The sequence below is a fragment of the Aphidius gifuensis genome, linkage group LG3, assembly GCF_014905175.1.
Source record: "Aphidius gifuensis isolate YNYX2018 linkage group LG3, ASM1490517v1, whole genome shotgun sequence".
NCBI classification, from domain to species: domain Eukaryota; kingdom Metazoa; phylum Arthropoda; class Insecta; order Hymenoptera; family Braconidae; genus Aphidius; species Aphidius gifuensis.
Window position 1 is genome coordinate 3,910,173 of NC_057790.1, and position 17,692 is coordinate 3,927,864.

At 24.0% G+C, this 17,692-nt stretch overlaps 1 protein-coding gene across 4 annotated transcripts; it reads right to left on the bottom strand.

The window, feature by feature from the left end:
• Window positions 1-10,965: 10,965 nt before the first annotated feature.
• On the bottom strand, window positions 10,966-17,609 carry LOC122851485 (protein MON2 homolog). 4 transcript variants are annotated; one of them, XM_044150742.1, is made up of 3 exons: window positions 17,347-17,609; window positions 16,696-16,825; window positions 10,966-16,628 (listed from the first exon to the last, which is right to left on the bottom strand). In XM_044150742.1, exons 2-3 carry the CDS (start codon window positions 16,813-16,815, stop codon window positions 11,214-11,216), a joined length of 5,535 nt encoding a protein of 1,844 aa, XP_044006677.1. In that variant the 5' UTR covers window positions 16,816-16,825; window positions 17,347-17,609; the 3' UTR covers window positions 10,966-11,213. The 4 variants fall into 4 exon arrangements, with proteins under 4 accessions (XP_044006677.1, XP_044006679.1, XP_044006675.1 ...); XM_044150744.1 differs by having other exon boundaries at window positions 17,478-17,537; XM_044150740.1 differs by lacking the exon at window positions 17,347-17,609 and adding an exon at window positions 16,993-17,326.
• Between the last annotated feature and the right edge of the window lie 83 nt (window positions 17,610-17,692).

Consider the following 17,692-nt stretch of genomic DNA (forward strand, 5'->3'; position numbering starts at 1 on the left):
AAACACAATGGAATTGAATTAGATTTAATTGGATGATTTTTTAAATTATTTATTATTTATTACGTAAATAAAAATACTTTCTCAATATCCATTAAATCTTTTGAAAATTATTTTTCTTTGATTGCCAAAAAAAAAATTACATTACTATTTATTTTTTTAAATATTCTTTCATTTTTTCAACATCATCATTACTCAACACTCAAGTCAAAATTTAAAAAAGAAAATATATATACTCGTAAAGAGACTCTACAGTGAACGAGAAAATTTACTTACCCAAATGAGATTCATTAAAAACCCCATACAAAAAAAAATAATAAAAAAATACACGCGCAACGATATAAAAATAAATTTCAATATAAAAAAAAATGGGTCTTTATAAGTTGAACGTAAATCTAAAAAAATTATAGCAAATGAAAAGCGAAAAAAAAAAATTCCCAAAATAATTGGTAAAAAAAACTTTATCAATTTGAAATAGAGAAAAAATTTGTCTATGCAAGATATTCATCGGGAAAGAAAAAAAAAAAATTTCCCAATGAAAATTTATCCAATAAGACTATAAAAAAAACAAATATATATATAAATATAAATATATAAACGATGTAAAGATAAGTAACCATGTAATTTTTAAAAAAAGCCGCGGGATATGCTCAAAATGTAGTCGAATAAAAAATATAATAACAATAATATTTAATAAACAAAAAAAAAATATATATCGTGATATTATTTTTTATGATTTTTTTGTTTCTTTTTTCTCTCTTTTTTCTATTTCTCTTTGTCTTTTGTGGATGTGTGGATATTAAATGTATAGTTTATGATAAAAAATTGCGTTTGAATGTTGTATCGATTGTTCAGCTGAAGTGTACTCCTCGTGCCTCAAAAAAAAATTTTTTAAATATAAAAAATTGTATGCGTTTATGCCTGTGTGTATATGGCTGGGTGGTGGGTAAAAAAAAAATCGTGTAGAAAAATAAAATCAAAAGGAAAAAAAAAAAAATCATATAAAAGCACAAAAAAAATAATATATAATAAATAAAGTTTTTCAAGTTGTTGGTACAGTTGGATATGTCTTGGTGAATATTAAAAAATGTTTGTTTGTGTTTTGCGTAAAAGAATGAAAAAATAAATATGATGAGAAATAAAAAAAATCTCAAAAAGAATGAAAAATATAGGTATGTTAAAAAAAGGAGAAAAAAAAAATTGTTTACATATAATAAGAAAAAATAATAAGTATGATAAGAATAAATGAAAGTAACAAAATAAAGAAAAATTAGAATGGCCGTTGGGAAAAGTGTGCATGCGAATGAAAAGAACAGAAGAAAAAAAAAATTATGTTCAACAAAAAAAAAGGAAAAGTGATGAAGTAGAAAACGTGAGTATTTTTTTTCTATTACTTTTTTTATTTTACCATTATAATTTTTTTATTTGTGGAATGAGAGAGGATATGTAACACTATGATTTATCAATCAATTAAATTTTTTATTATTTTTAAATAAATAATAATGTTATAAATTAAAAATTATTATTATTATTTTGATAATGACGTTGTTTTAATATTTTCGTGAAAATTAAAATCATAAAAAATTTGAAAATTTAATTGCTATTTTTAATTTAAAAATGAAAATAATAAAATTAAAATTTAATAATTGGTTTAATCTCAAACTGGACTGCATGAAATGTGTAATTTATTTTAAAAAAATCAATTATTTAAAAATTCAGACAGAAATTGTTCAGTTAGAAATGAAAAAAAAAAAAATATTGATAAAAATAAAAATTACCTGGTGTTGAACGTATAAATAAAAAATAAAAAAAAAAAAAACGCTGGACACTAACATCGACCGTGATAATGTGATAACATAAAAGATAGAAAAAAAAAAGAAAAAAATAATTTAAAACAAAACACACAAAACACAAGTAACAAGAAATATTGTCAATTTCGATTTTCACACGCGTCTCAAACAGGAAATTAAACTGCAGTACATCAAGTTTTGTCGGACGAGTTATTCAATCGATCTCTACAAAGTGATGCCAGGTTACATATTATTTTTATCATTATTGTCATTTATTTTTACACAAAATTTCATTCAGCATAATAATAATATTTTAACTTGTATTATTTCTTGAAATAATATTAAAATAATAATAATTTTTATACCAAAATGTAAACGACGTCAAGAAAAATAATAAAATACGCTCATTAGTGTTAAAACACACTGAATTTTTGAATAAAATAACAAATAAAAAAGTGTAATAGAAGCAACATAAATAATATTTTAAACTAAGTTCGTTAATTTTGTTTTTTAATTATAAATATTTTTTTATTTATTTTTTTTTTCTTTTTCTCACCTACGGGCGACTGGATGACGTGCTTTTTGGTAAGGACCCTCGACATCCCGTGGCAAAATACAAAAATTCACGTGTTAAAATATAATTTTTTTTAAAAAAAAAAAACATCTTCAAACAGTTATGTCATAATATTTTCATGACAAATAAGAGGTATAAAAAAAGCACAAATAAACGAGTGGTATGTAAAAAATTTTAAAAATAATCAAAGCAAAAAAAATAATTATCAACGACAATGTACAGGGAAAATAATAATGCCAATTTTTTTATATAAAAGAAAAAGAAAAAAAAAAAAAAAAGTATTTTAATTTAATTGAATTTTGTTGTTTAATGATTGTATAGATTAAATTTAATAATAATAATTGTTGTGTGGATCTATCAGATTTTAACGGGTCAAAAATTCCAAACAGCCCGTCGTCCATCAACATAAGCTCAACAACATTGTTACCAATAATTTAAAAAAAAAATTAAAAACAAATTAAAATAATTTAAATAACAACAACAACAATGCTCGAGCATTTTTATTGTATACTAAATATAAAAAAATGTAAAATTTGAAAGGAAAAAAAAAAAATGTCAAAACAATTTTAATAATATTATAAACAAATTAATTAATTTAATAAACACGATGAATTACTGATAATCACTTTTGTATTTTTACGTAAAAATTATGAAACATGACCTATATAAATAAATAAATAAAAAAAAAAAAAAAAAATACAATAATCAATAAGTTTGAATAAATATAAAATGTTACCACATAATTTTTCATACGAATTAGAAAAATGAATAAAAGAAAAAAAATAATTAACTAAAAACTAATTTAAATAAATAAATGAAAATATTGTGAATGAAATAGTAATTAAAAATTAAATTAATAAATAAAAAGTCAGTAGAAAATTTTAATAATTAAGGAAGCATTTCTGTGGAACAAAATGGATAATTTTGTCAAACAAAATATACGTATTAAATTATAAATAAATAACAAATGTTTTTAGTAAAAAAAATATATATATATATAAATAATAATAAGAATAATAGTTAAAAAATTTCAACGAATGAATTGTCATTATCTTAATCCGATCATTGGCATGTAGATATTAATAAACAAAAAAAAAAAGGAAATAATTAATCAATTAATCAATTGAATCAGTTTCAAAGCAGGTGAATTGTGTTTTTTTTTTTCGTTACTTTAAATGTCGCTAATGAAAATATAATGAATTTATTTTCAACACGAAAATAAAAGGTCATGTTTTGAGAGTAAATATTTTAAAAAATTAATAGCATAAAAATAATTAAACACACATTATTAATAGAACTAATAAATAACGAAAAAAAAATCCAAAAAATCATTAAAAACTTGTGTTTTTTGTAAATATAATTAAAAATAAAAAAAAAAAAAAATTCATAGACGTATCAATGTTGCATAGTTATCGAGGAATATTTTATAGTGTTGAAAAAAAAATTAAAAAAAAAAGCCCAATAATATTATAATTAAAAAAATAAATAAAAAAAAAAAAAAGTATCGAAATAATAATAATTTGTTTTTGTTATGCATTTTGCATTTAAAAATGAAAAAAAATATATATATAAAACAATCACTGCTAATACATAAAAAATAAATTTAAAAAATAAAAAAGATGATAATTTAAAAACTAACGATATAAGTGCGTACGAGCGAATATCTAAAAATGAAAAAAAAAAAACTTTCGTTTGTTATACATATACAAGTGTTAGATAGTGCTTCCAATAATTGAGATATTTTTTATTGCTATTTTTCACAATCGACACCTGCGTTCGTACAATTTTTATATGAAAAAAAAATATATATATTTATTATATATTTAAAAAAATAAAAAAAAAAAAAAATACAAACGAAAGATTTTTAAAAAATATTCAAAGGTTTTTCAAATGGCTGCAGTGTCAGGTGATTGAATTAGATATTATCGTTTGTACGCACTCATGTCGAAACAAAAAAATACTTGTCTTTCTCAATATCTTCATCACAAAAATATAAACAAAAAAAAAAAAAAAAACCAAACAAACACCGTTAATGCTTTTGTGAAATTTTCAATTTAAAAAACAAACTTGAATTATCTATTGTAGGGTTCATTCTGAACTTCATCTGTCTTAGTGATCCTAGCTTTAGCAATATGAAGAAAAAAAAATTCGTTGAGCTCGACATGTTTTATTTCGAAAATAAAATAAACTTATTGTAAAATAAAAAATAGTTATATTGATCTGGCTCATCTCAAATTCTTAATAGTATTGGCTCAAAGCTCACGAATTTTTTTTTGTTATAAATAATTGTTAACTCAATGATAACAATTATTAAAAAAAAAATAAAATCTTTGTATCTTCCTCTAATATGTATAGCATAATGTTTCTAGTGTATTGTCTATTCGAGAAAATATTCCATCGTCTATTAGTATGTTTATAAAATAACTTTAAAAAATGCCAATCAAGTTAAAATTTAAAACTTTAAAAATTATATAAAATATAATTAATTATTAACGTTATAAAAATGAACCAAAGTGAATTGATGATTTTAAATAATAATAATTTTTGAATAATAAAATATCATTATTGTAATAAATTATTTTCCATCGAAATTGCCAATGAGAATTTTTGAAACACAAATAGGGCCTAAGTACCGTTATATTTTATTTGTTTTTTCCTCCTCAAATGACACAAAAATTATTGATTAATATTATTAAGTATGAAATAATTATTACATTAAATTAAACAATGCTTTCGACCATTTTTAATAAAAAATTTTAACTCTCTTGAACAATTTCTAACATTTTTGTTGTGAAAAAACAAATTAAAACAGATAAAAAGTTGACAAGTTAAACAACGATTTAGAAAAAAACAGAACTTGTTTAATTATACAATGTATTTTTTAAATAACAAGATTAAATTTACATTTAAAAATATATAAATTAGAATATACAAATAGAAAAGAAAATATAGTTAATTGAAAATATAGAATTATATAAAAAAAATAAAAATAAAAATCAAATACAAAAATATTGTTCAATCTAAAAAAAATACAGAATAATAATGTATTAAAAATAATAGAATATAAAGTTAGAATAAAATAGAAAAATTTTTGATCAAATACTAATAATATTATAATAAATTTAATTTCATAAATTATTGGCGAATTTTTGAATAAATCTTAATTATATATTTAATCATAAATTGAAACGAAAAATTGTTAAATCGTTTGCCTGTGAATTGCCACGCTAATTAAAAATCCAAAGAAAATATAAAATAAATAAATTATTATCTCTTTATAAAGCGTGATAAAAGAAATTATTTAAAAATTCACCATTGATAAAAATATGCTACAAAGATGTTAAAAAAATGACGAAGAAACAAGGAAAAATAAAGTAAAAAATTGTCAAATTAAAGATTAAATTTTTACATTGTCATTTAAACTTAAAAAATATATATAAATATTGAAGAATATTAAAAACGGAATATTGAAAATATAAAATAAATACACAGGCTGACTCGGTAAGTCGACAAAAAATTTTCCGAGTGAGCAATTTAAAATTGCTCTAAAAAAAAAAAATGTTATACAGCTAAGCTATAATTTTAAGTATGCAAAGAAAAAAAATAAATAAAATATAAATAATATAAATAAAAATGTGGTAATATTAATTTTAAATTAATAATCAATAAATTATGATATTACATAATGAAACATATTACTAATATTAACTATTAATAAAAAAAAAAAAAAAAATATTCAAAAAATATTTAATTGTGTTTTTGTTATTTTAAATTTAAAAAAACGAAATATACAAAAAATAATAAGAGATCAAATTGTGATTTTTATAATAGAGAAGATTTTATTATTATTTACAAATTACTGATAGCAGCACCAAGATCATGTGCATCATCAACAGTTGCAAATACATTAATTGTACATTAAATTATAGTAACAGCTGAATCAACAATTTAATAAAATTTTTTTTTCCATTGAGTTACAGCAAGTGTAAAAAAAAAATAAATACCAACACAACTAAATGCAACAGCAGCATATTTTGAACCACAATTAATACCAAGTATTCCACTAACTAATGATAGCTCAAATACAGTTGGTACAACTTTAAATACCATTGCTGTTGATACAAAATTAATTCCACGACTTACTTTATCAATTATCTTTAATTACAAATATATATTAGATAATATTATTAATTTAAATTGATGATGTTAGATTTACTTTCTTTGGCCATACATAAGATAACATTGTTTTAATCATATCTCCACTTTTAACTGTTATATTTTCTTTTACATTTAGGGGCTCATCGCTCATTGATAAATCACCTGGATGAAAACAAATAGGTTTTTGTTGACCCAATTTACTACCATAGTTATTTATAACAGTATTATTATTGTTATAAACATTATTATTGTTGACAGTAGTATTATTATTATTATTTATAGTAACATTATTTACAATAGTATCTTTTTTATAATTATTATTGCCATAATTATTATTTACATAGTCAAAAGTATCTTACATTTTGCATCAACAATAATACTGTATAGTTCTATAATATTTTTTAAAACTAATGGTGGTACTGATGTACAACATTCATAAATACCTTCAATACTATTTGGCAATTTTTCAGCAATACTTATCATCATATTATTTGGCAAAACATATTCTACACTGTCATCTTCTTGTCTAGCAATTTTATCACGCCAATAATACATCAACTTCAATGCACAAAGTTGATGTTCATTAAATTTTTTTCCACTTTTTCTATAAAAACGCTTAAAACTATTATCATCACATATTGGTTTTTTATATACAGTCTTACAAATATTAGTACTTTTTTGATAGACTGATTTAAGCAATTCTTGTCCTTTGCCTAATAAAAGTAATTTATTACTCATCACATCTTTAATGTATAATAAAAAATGTGTGTCCATGCGTGAATATTCTACTAATTCTTTTGGCAATGGACGAATACGCCAATCGGCTAATTGATATTGTTTGTCGGTCTGGATATTACAATAAGTTGATAATAAACTTGAAAAACTACGTTTGCCAGGTGGAATATCTAATGCAATTGCTGCCTGATGTGTGTCAAACATATTGACAATATACAATGACAAATCTCGTTGAAGCCACAATATGTCATTGTCGGCACCATGTAATACTTTTAAAACTTTTGGATTAGTGAATATTTTATTAAGTACATGAAGATCAGATCTTAGTGATAGTGTATCAATCAAATAGTCTGTATTTCTTGTTGATATTTGCATCAGACAAGTAATACCTTGATAAGATCTATTTGAATGATGCTCAAGATCGATTGCAATTTCACGGCACTTCATTAATTTTTCTACTAGTGAAATTAAATCACTGTGTGTTTGGACAAAAACCATATCAGTGTCATTAATATTTTTGTACCGTTTGATTGAGCATGGATCAAATTGAACCTTAGCAATTTCAAATTTTTCAAGTTCGACTTTGTATGGATGAATGCTACATTTACCATTTTTATTTATTGCCACATTCAATAATAATGGTTCAATAGCATTTGGCTTTTCTGTTAATTTTGGCATCCATAAACCAGATGAATTATCAATTTTATCTTGAAACAACAGCTGTGGTTTTATGATTTCCATCCTATCAGATGATTCTGCACCATTGCCATGTGGGATAACTTGTTGCGCAGTTGCCACTGATTGCTCTGGCGGTGATGTCCATGTTTGTGTCGGGGAGGATGATTGTGATGATGCTGGTGAAAATGACGAAGTGACCCTAGCATTTTTCCAATTTCTATTTTTCTTATTATTCGGATGTATGTATCGATTTCGGCCGACATTATTGTTCATCCACTGATAATTTGGAGCACCATAATTGAAATTGTTATGAAATACTCCATAATTTTTTTTATTCAGACCATAACCACAATAAGCATAATTTACACCATTACCATTTCTTTTTTGCACTGAATCTAATAATTCGTACATCCTATTGGTGACAGTGTAATTGGGCCATGGTAAACTATAGTGTACGTGATGAAATGCTGGATTCTGGAGCAAAAAAAAATAACAAAATTTATATTAGTTATTTAGTTTAAATAATTTTTAAATAATTCATAAATTTTATTGTTTAAGTATAATTATTTAAATGAGAAACAAACTTTTTAAAAAAATAAATAAACTACCCGTGTGAAATACGTTTTTACATACCTGATAATTTTGTGGAATATAGTTTTGAAAATAATTCATGTTTACACTTATGATGAATAAAATATATATATTCAAAAAAATTAATTTTAATATATTATTTAATAATTAAACTAATTAATTAATGACTTTTTTAAATTAACAATTTACAACGTGGTTAAATAAACGTTAAACGCTGAAACTCGTTTGAAGAATGAAGAATATCTGCCGACTGCTGCCGACTCAACAAGTGTTCACGAGAGAGTGAGGCTTATGACTGATTTCACGGTGACGACAGAGAAAATGTTTTTAGTTCCAAAATTTGCCGTTTATTTATAGAAATATTATGTAATAATTAATTTGAGATTTGGACGATTTTTTTCGGAATATGAGAAAGAAATGAAATTTATACAGTAGATTTTTGAAATACTAATACATTTTATGTGATTTTTTTTTTTTTATTAATTTTTAAAGTTGACAACTTTTAACATTGGCTCTTATGGAGAATGCGATTTTTGTCAAAAAAAAAATCCGATAAAATACCAATATCTCCAATCGACAATATGACATCATGAAAAAAAACTATCGGGTTATAAAATGAGACAAAATAAAAATATAGAAAAAAAATAAAAGAGGTTTTGAGCATAGTTTTTTTACAATTAATAATTAAAGTATGAAAAAATAGATTTTTATGTGAAATTATTGAAAAATCACTAGAGACCTCTTGCGGATGACTTCTAGAAACACACTATTTCTATGAGTGCGAAAAAGACAAAAAACAAAGAAGAAATGTTGTCTCGCTCTTCGTTTTAAAAAATCGTCCAAATCCCTTAAATCGAACTTTGTAAAACAGGCTAAATTTAAATTAAAAATATATATTTTGTTTAATAATAAATTTATAAATAATAATTTTACATAATTCAATAATTGACTTTTTTTTTTTTTTTAAGTATAGGTCATCGAGATTATTATCTCAATGGAGGAAGAAGTCAACCAGGTTGTTTAACAATTCAAAATTCACGGGTTAATTTAATTATTGGTATACCAAAAAATGGTGAGGTTAATTTAAATTAATTATAAATAATTTATAATTGTAATATACATATTGATGATGATAATAATTAATTTTTTCTTCTGGGTTATTGAAATATTAATTGAAGCAATTGAACAAGCTGTTTGTAGTCATGGACGTCCTATTATCTTTACCTTACTGATTCAATAATATTTGCAACATTAAATAAACAAAATTGTACATTTTGGGGACACACGTGGGATCGATCATACAGACAAGCATTTAATATTATTAATAAACTCAATTATTCTGATGATAATAAAATTGAAATGGGCATACATGATGACAACTTCGTGGTAAGTCGAAAAAAAATTTTATGTTACGACAGTAATAATGTAATTTCAAAGCGTAAGTAGTGCAGCACATATTAGCTAGTAACATATATATATTACAGTATGCAAAGAAAAAATATAAATAGAATTAATAATATAAAAATAAAAGTGAGCAATACAGCTAAGCTATAATATTAAGTATGCAAAGAAAAAAATAAATAGAATATAATAATATAAATAAAAATGTGGTAATATTAATTTTAAATTAATAATAAATAAATTATGATATTACATAATGAAACATATTACTAATATAAAAAAAAAATATTTAAAAAATATATAATTGTGTTTTTGTTATTTGAAATTTAAAAAAACTAAATACATATACAACAAATAATAAGAGATCAGTGGGAAAGACGATGACCAATAAAATGTCCAAAAGATCAATGAAAATTATCGTTTTTATAATAGAGAAGATTTTATTTATATTTAAAATTGTATTTTTTAATTTATTTTTATTCTTTTCTGCGTCACCAGCGAAGAAACAATTTTCAGGTAATATTAAATTATTAATATCGTTAAAATAATAATAAAATTAATTTATATATTTAATTGTTAAAACAACAATTAAGATAAATAAAAAAAATTTATTTATCTTTAAAGAAATGACTGAATAAAATAAAAAAAACTTGCGACTAAATACATAATTATTTGTAAAACTGATAAGCATTGCAATCTCTAAACTAGTCAACTCAAAATATTATTATTGTTATTATAATTTTAATAATTATTATTACTATTTTCATTAAATTTTCTAACAATTATTTTAATGTAAATTTATCTACAATTATATTGTTTTTTTTATTTATTTTTACATTCATCACCCACACTAGAAAAAAATTAATAAACAAAATCGAAAAAAATAATTTTAAAAACTTTTTCGATGTCAATTTCATATACACAAATTTTCATAATAATAATTATAAATTTTGATCTCATTTTTCTATAGTTTTTTTTTTAAATATTTAATGATTTTCATGAATTCGTATACAACGATGAAAAATAATGATTCGACTAAGGCCTCGTTATAATATTATTACTAAATGATTAAAAAACAATAGTTGAACTTTCATCCACACCACAAAGTATTATAATATTTCATTTTTCAATTATAGATTTATTTTGAATATTAATTATTAAAATGTTTTTTCACTTATTTTCATTTATTTTTTTGGTGACTTATTAATTAATCAGTAATATATTATTATTATTAAATAATTTTACAAAAAAAAAGAAATAACAATACAAATAAAATTATAAAAACATTATTAAACACCATTTGTTGATGACACAGATATTGTTTCACTTGGTGGTTTTAATAAATCATGATATTCCATTAATGCTTCACGCAATGATCTTGATACTTGTGATGATGCTGTTGCAATATTACATTCAACTAAACATGGATAAAGAGCAATTAATTGTATCCATACAGATCTATCAACTTTATTTAATGGTGCTTTTTTTAATGATACAACAAGTGTTGCAATTGCTTTTAATACAAATGATATTTCAGATAATCTGTATCTTGGTAATGGACATTTACCACTTTTTTTTTCATCTTCAATAAAACGATATAATACTTCTTGAAATCTGTGTAATAATGCTGTTACAGCTAATCTACCGGCAACACCACCTTGATCACAATCAAATTTACCAATATCTGTTGTTGTTGTTGGATTATTATTACTATTATTACTTGTAGTATCATTTGTCATATGTGATAATGAAAAATCAGCAACATTATTTAAACCATCAAGCAATGAAAATTGTAATAATGTTTCAAAACATGTTTTAGCAAATTCTTCACGTAATTTTGTTTCACAATTAATTGATAAATCATGATTATTAAATGATGTTGCTGAATGTATCGAGCCTTTATTTAATAACATAACAACTTTAAATATAAATTCTTGTGGTATATTTTTTGAATGTGGTAATACTTGATCACGTAATAATTCCATAACTTGACAATCAACAGCTTCATCAGCTTGTATTTCTTCTAAATTTCTTTCAATATTCATTGTCGTTGTTGCTGTTGGTATTGTTGATGATGATGATGCATTTACTGCTGCTGCTGCTGCTCCAGTTGATGATGGTATTGTTGCTGTTGTTGTTGTTGTTGATGATGATTTTGGAAATAAAAATTCATCAAGTGTATCAGCAAGTATTGGCCACATTGTTTCAAATTTATCATTATATTTTCTAGCTAATGGTAAACCAGTATGAAGAACAGTTAATAAACTTGTTACAGCAAGTTTCCATGTCGTCGATGATGGACATGAATATTTCATTGATAATGGTACACGTAATGCTTCAATAATATGTTTTAATATATTTTCATTAATAACAACTTGTTCAGATGCTGTTTTTTCATATAATGCAACAGCCATTGACAATGATTTTTCACCAAATGGTACATAATTCATTGTAACCCAATCAACTGATGATGTACCACGTATAAATGTTGGATAATTTTTAACAATTAATTTACCATATGTCGGCGGTAATATACATGATAATTTTGAAAAATTTAATAATTGTATAAATATTAATTTAATCATTTTATTCATATTATGAGGATAATTATTTAATGCTTCTTTTTGTAATAATTCCATTGATTGTAATACACCATCTTGTAATTGTGTTAATACAACATCAGTTATTGTTGGTAATATATATGGTGTTGATTCACCATGTACTGGTACTTGTACAACATTTTTTAATACCATAAATAATTTATCAAGATCATTATTATTTAATTTATTTTTAATATTATGAAATATTGCTGGAAATATATGTACAAGTGCTGATAAAAATGCTTGTGATGGTACATATATTATATCATTTGTACATAAATTCATATCATTGTTATTATCAATTGATGATGTTGTTGTTTTTACAGGTGGTGTTGAACTTTCAATACCAATATTTAACCATACACGCCATACAATAACCCATAAATTATCAAATTCATTTGTATTATTTTTATTTAAATTATTATCAATATTATTATTATTATTATTATCACCATTTTTTTGTAACCATAGTATTTCTTGAAATGATTTTAATGCAGCAAGTGATACTTCATTATTTTTACTTAATGCTGAATATTCAATAAATTCAAGTAATAATGACCATGCTCTTGGAAAATCACCAAGATTTTGTAATAATTGTCGTTTAGTATTAAATACTCTAGCAACACCACTCAATGTTAATACTTGTGTTTCAGCCCATTGTTTTTGTGCAGTATTTCTACTATGATGTATTAATATATTACCACTTGTATCAACTTTTTCATTACTTGCTGAACTTGATAAATTTCTAACTTTATCCAAAAGTGGAAATAATACTTGCCACAATACAGCTTGCCATGTTGATTGATTTAATAAACCACCATGTGCTGATATTGTTGAAAATAATGTTTGACTTGCTGATTTTCTAACAGCTGGTCTACTATCAACACAAAGATCACCAAGTCTTGCATAAAGACACATCCATAATTTATCAAATGTTGGCATATTAATTGTACCAGGAAAATCTGGAAATACATTAATTGTTTGAACAAAATTTGTACCATTTGTACTATTATTATCATTTTTCTTTAATGAATTTGATAATTTTTCTTGATTTTGAAAAAAATAATCACTAATATTCCACATAAGACCAACAGCTGTTAATGATATATTTAATTCTTGTGTTTGTGAGCCAAATTTAGCAGCAGTATCAACACACAATGGTAAACATCTCCATGTCATAACTGGTAAATAATCAGTAACAACAAGTTGTAAACATTGAAATGCAATACGTACTAAATTTTCACTATGATTATCAGATACAGCACCAATAATACCAAGTACAAATGGCCATCCATGATATAATGATTCACCACCACCATGTAATATTTGTAATACACATTCAAGTTGACGTTGACGTACATCAGCATGTCTAACTGTTGATAATTCTGATAATGGACCAAGTAATAATGTTTGTAATTTTTGATTATCACGTAATGGTGTTTTATATTTATATTGTAATGATGCTTTAACAAGATATGTTATTGCTTCAACACCCCATTCACGCATTCTAATATGTGGATGTTGACATACTTCAAGTAAATGATTTGTTAATGGTCTCCATAATACTTCAACTCGTGATAAATTAACAATACCAGTTTCAAGTAATTTTGCAACAGCAAATAATGATGGTTCACGATTTGTATATGCAAGTTCCATAGCTTCTTGGCTTAATTTACAAAGTGCATCAATTAAATGATGCAAAGCAACATCATCAAGATATTGACTACTTTCAAATAAACGACTTAACATTGCACTTAAAACTGGTAAATCAGCCATAACAGCTGTTGTTAATACAGCATTTGAATCAGTTGCTGTTCTTCCAGCTTTTAATGAACCACCAGTTGATGGTTTTAATCCAAGTATCCATACTAAATGTTGTAATGTTGTTAATACTAAATGCCAAGCACTACCAAGTATACTACCATGACAATGTGCAAGCATTAATAATGCTCTCATACATTGTAAATTTTTTGCTGTTAACATAACTGGTCCTTGATGTTGACTACCAATTGGTGATGATGATGTTGGTAATGGTGTACCAACAGCAACAACTTGTTGTCTATAATCAAGTGCATCACCCATTAAATGACTAGTTGATGGATTATATTGACATGATGCTGTTTCTTGTTGTTGTTGTTGTTGTTGCTGTCCACTACGTATTGTTGTACCAGGTGTTGTTGATGTTGCTGCTGCTGTTGCTGGTGTTGTTGTTGTTGATGATGATGTTGATGTTGACGACGATGATGATGCTGGTGTTGTTGTTGCTGTTGTTGGTGATGATGACGAGGATGATGACGATGATGATGATGATGGTGTTGGTGTTATTGATATAGCTGATGTTAATGATAAATTATTAGAATTAATTGATGATATAGAACCTTGTGGTGCTGTATTTAATACAGTTAATGCATAATGTGGTGGTAATGATGCTTTACATATTGCTGTTATAAATGCATCACGTGGTATTTGTAATTCTAATAAACCACATAATGATGCAAATGTTTGTATTGCTTTTAAAACATTTTCAGTTGCTGATTCATCAGTACTTGCATCAACAAGTGGACTTAGTGCTGCTAAAAGACCACACCAACTTGAATTTATTAATTGTATATGAAGTTTTTTTTGTGTCTCAGTTGGATTATAATTATTATCAGAATTACCAGATTCTTTTGGTGGTCCAATAATACCATATGATATTGAACCAATAATATCTAATAAACAAGCATATGCAATACTTATACCATAACCATCTGGTATTTGTGGTGGTTCAATTTTATCAAGCATTTCAAGATATACTGGTTTAGCTTGACCATTTGTAAATGTTGCAACAACTGGTAGCCAAATACCACGTGAATAAAAACCAGGTTGTGGTGATATACCAGGACCAACTGGTAAACCAGCAAGTAAAGTTGGTGATGAGCCTTGTTGTGACATAACACCACTTGATGAATTATTACCTGATAAATTACTATTTATTGATGGATTTATAAATAAACTATGTACATAAGCACCAAGACTATTAACAATATCTTGAAATATATTTGTTGTATGTTGTTTTAAATCATAACATTCACAAAAATTTGTTAATAAATCAGTATGTACAGTCATTTTATGTAATACTTCAAGTGCCAATGCACGTTGCCATGTTGGTTTATCTGGATCCAAAAATTTTACAATTAATGAAAGAAATATTTCACATTCAGTTATAAGAATTGAATGATATTTTTGTATTAATATTGATACAACTCTTAATAATCTCATACTTATTGGAAAATATGGTTTATCAAGTGGTGTTGCTTGTTGTACTGATGCTGGTACGGAATTTCTATATTTTATATTTGGTGAAAATAATTTAATAACAAGAGCACATACTCTTTCTTTTAATAAAAAACTAAATTCTGGATGTTTTATAAATACAGATGAAAAATTTGTTAATACAGATTCTAATAATTCAAGACCAAATGTACGTGTCATTTCAGTTATTCCAATAAGCCAATATGGTTGATCAGCATTAACTAATTGTACTAAATCTTGAAACATTAAAAATGCATCAGCAGCACATGGTGATAGTTCTTTTGGTGATTGTCCATTTAAATTTTTTAATTCATCAATTATAAGCTGTTTATCAATAATTATATTATTTTTATTATTTAATTTATTTAATTCATCATCTTCAAATATAACACGTTCAAATACTAATGATACTAATTGTCGTACTGTTGCACCAGCAGTATTTATTGTTGTTGAATCTTTTGTAAAATGTAAACGAAAACAAAGTACTAAATTTCTAGCCAATGTATCACCATGTACAATTGTATTACTTGTCAATAATAATGTAACTGTTTGTAATACTTTAACTTCTTCCATACCAAGTTCCATTAAACCCCATAATGTATCTGTTATATATCTAGCACCTTTTTGATCAATTGCTTGTTGTGTTATTAACTTTTGCATCATACCAAGACAATGTTTTATTATTTTTAAATCTTTACTTTCACATCCTTGTACAACTGGATATAATATTTGATTAACAACTGAATATATTGTTGATGCACCAGGATTATTTACAGCTGTTCTGAGCTTTGCTATTCCCTCTTCACATGACTAAAAATTAAATTACATAATTATTAATCAAGAATACAATAATAAAATTCAAATATTTTATCTATACCTCTTTTATTTGTGGATATTTTTTTTTCGTTTCCGAACTTAATGTCTTGAGATCTGTTTGTAGTGATTCAAAAAATTTTGTATAATTTTCTGGAGTACTACTAATCATTGTACTAGTCATTTTTTATATTCTATAAAAACAAAAAGATAATAAAATGATTAAAATTATATTGTTTTTTTAAATCAATAATATATTTTCATAATTTGACAGATGACATAATGTAATTGTTTGTTATTAATGATGATGATGTGATCATTAAACATGCCATATTTTTTTATACTCAAATTAATATTTTACATGATTATCATATACAAACACAGTGTCAATAATTAATCAATGATAAAATTAATTAATCATAATAATAATATTAAAAACGACGACGATGACGACAACAACAACAACACTTATTATTATAAACAAATATAAACAATGAGATGAGTTGGCAGGAAACAGACGTATAAACACCCAGGCTATTATTATTATTTTAATAAATAATAATAATTTTCTCTCATTGCTTTCGTTATTATTATTATTGGTATATTATTTGGAGTAGTTTTTTCAATTTTTATTTTTTTTTTATAAGATAACACACTATATAAAACACACCCAATTGTGTGACTATGTATTATTATGATAACACATATGTCTTACCTATATGATGTACGAATTATTTAACTGTGTAATTGTGTTTAAAAAAAAAATAAAATACAAAATTTATGACCGGTCATCAGCCATCACATGATCTGACATTCTAAATTATTATTATTTTTTTTTTTCCTTACTTTTTGAGTAATTAATTTTTATATTCTAAATATATTTTGATGTGTACTTTATCGTAACGTAAACTCCGTTATATTTTATTTATTATTAAAAAAAAAATTGATGCCACGAAAGCGAGAGAAAAAAAAAAAAAAATTGATTGAAAAAAAAAAAAAAGAAATAATTTACCGACAGTCAATAGAACAGGTTTAAAATAATTTGTTATTATTTTTTTTTT

Excerpts from the sequence above, each read along its gene's own strand:
- LOC122851485 (XM_044150742.1), bottom strand. The coding sequence starts at position 16,815 with ATGACTAGTACAATGATTAGTAGTACTCCAGAAAATTATACAAAATTT. Across the intron at positions 16,629-16,695 it reads AATATCCACAAATAAAAGAG|TCATGTGAAGAGGGAATAGC; the intron begins GTATAGATAAAA and ends TTTAATTTTTAG.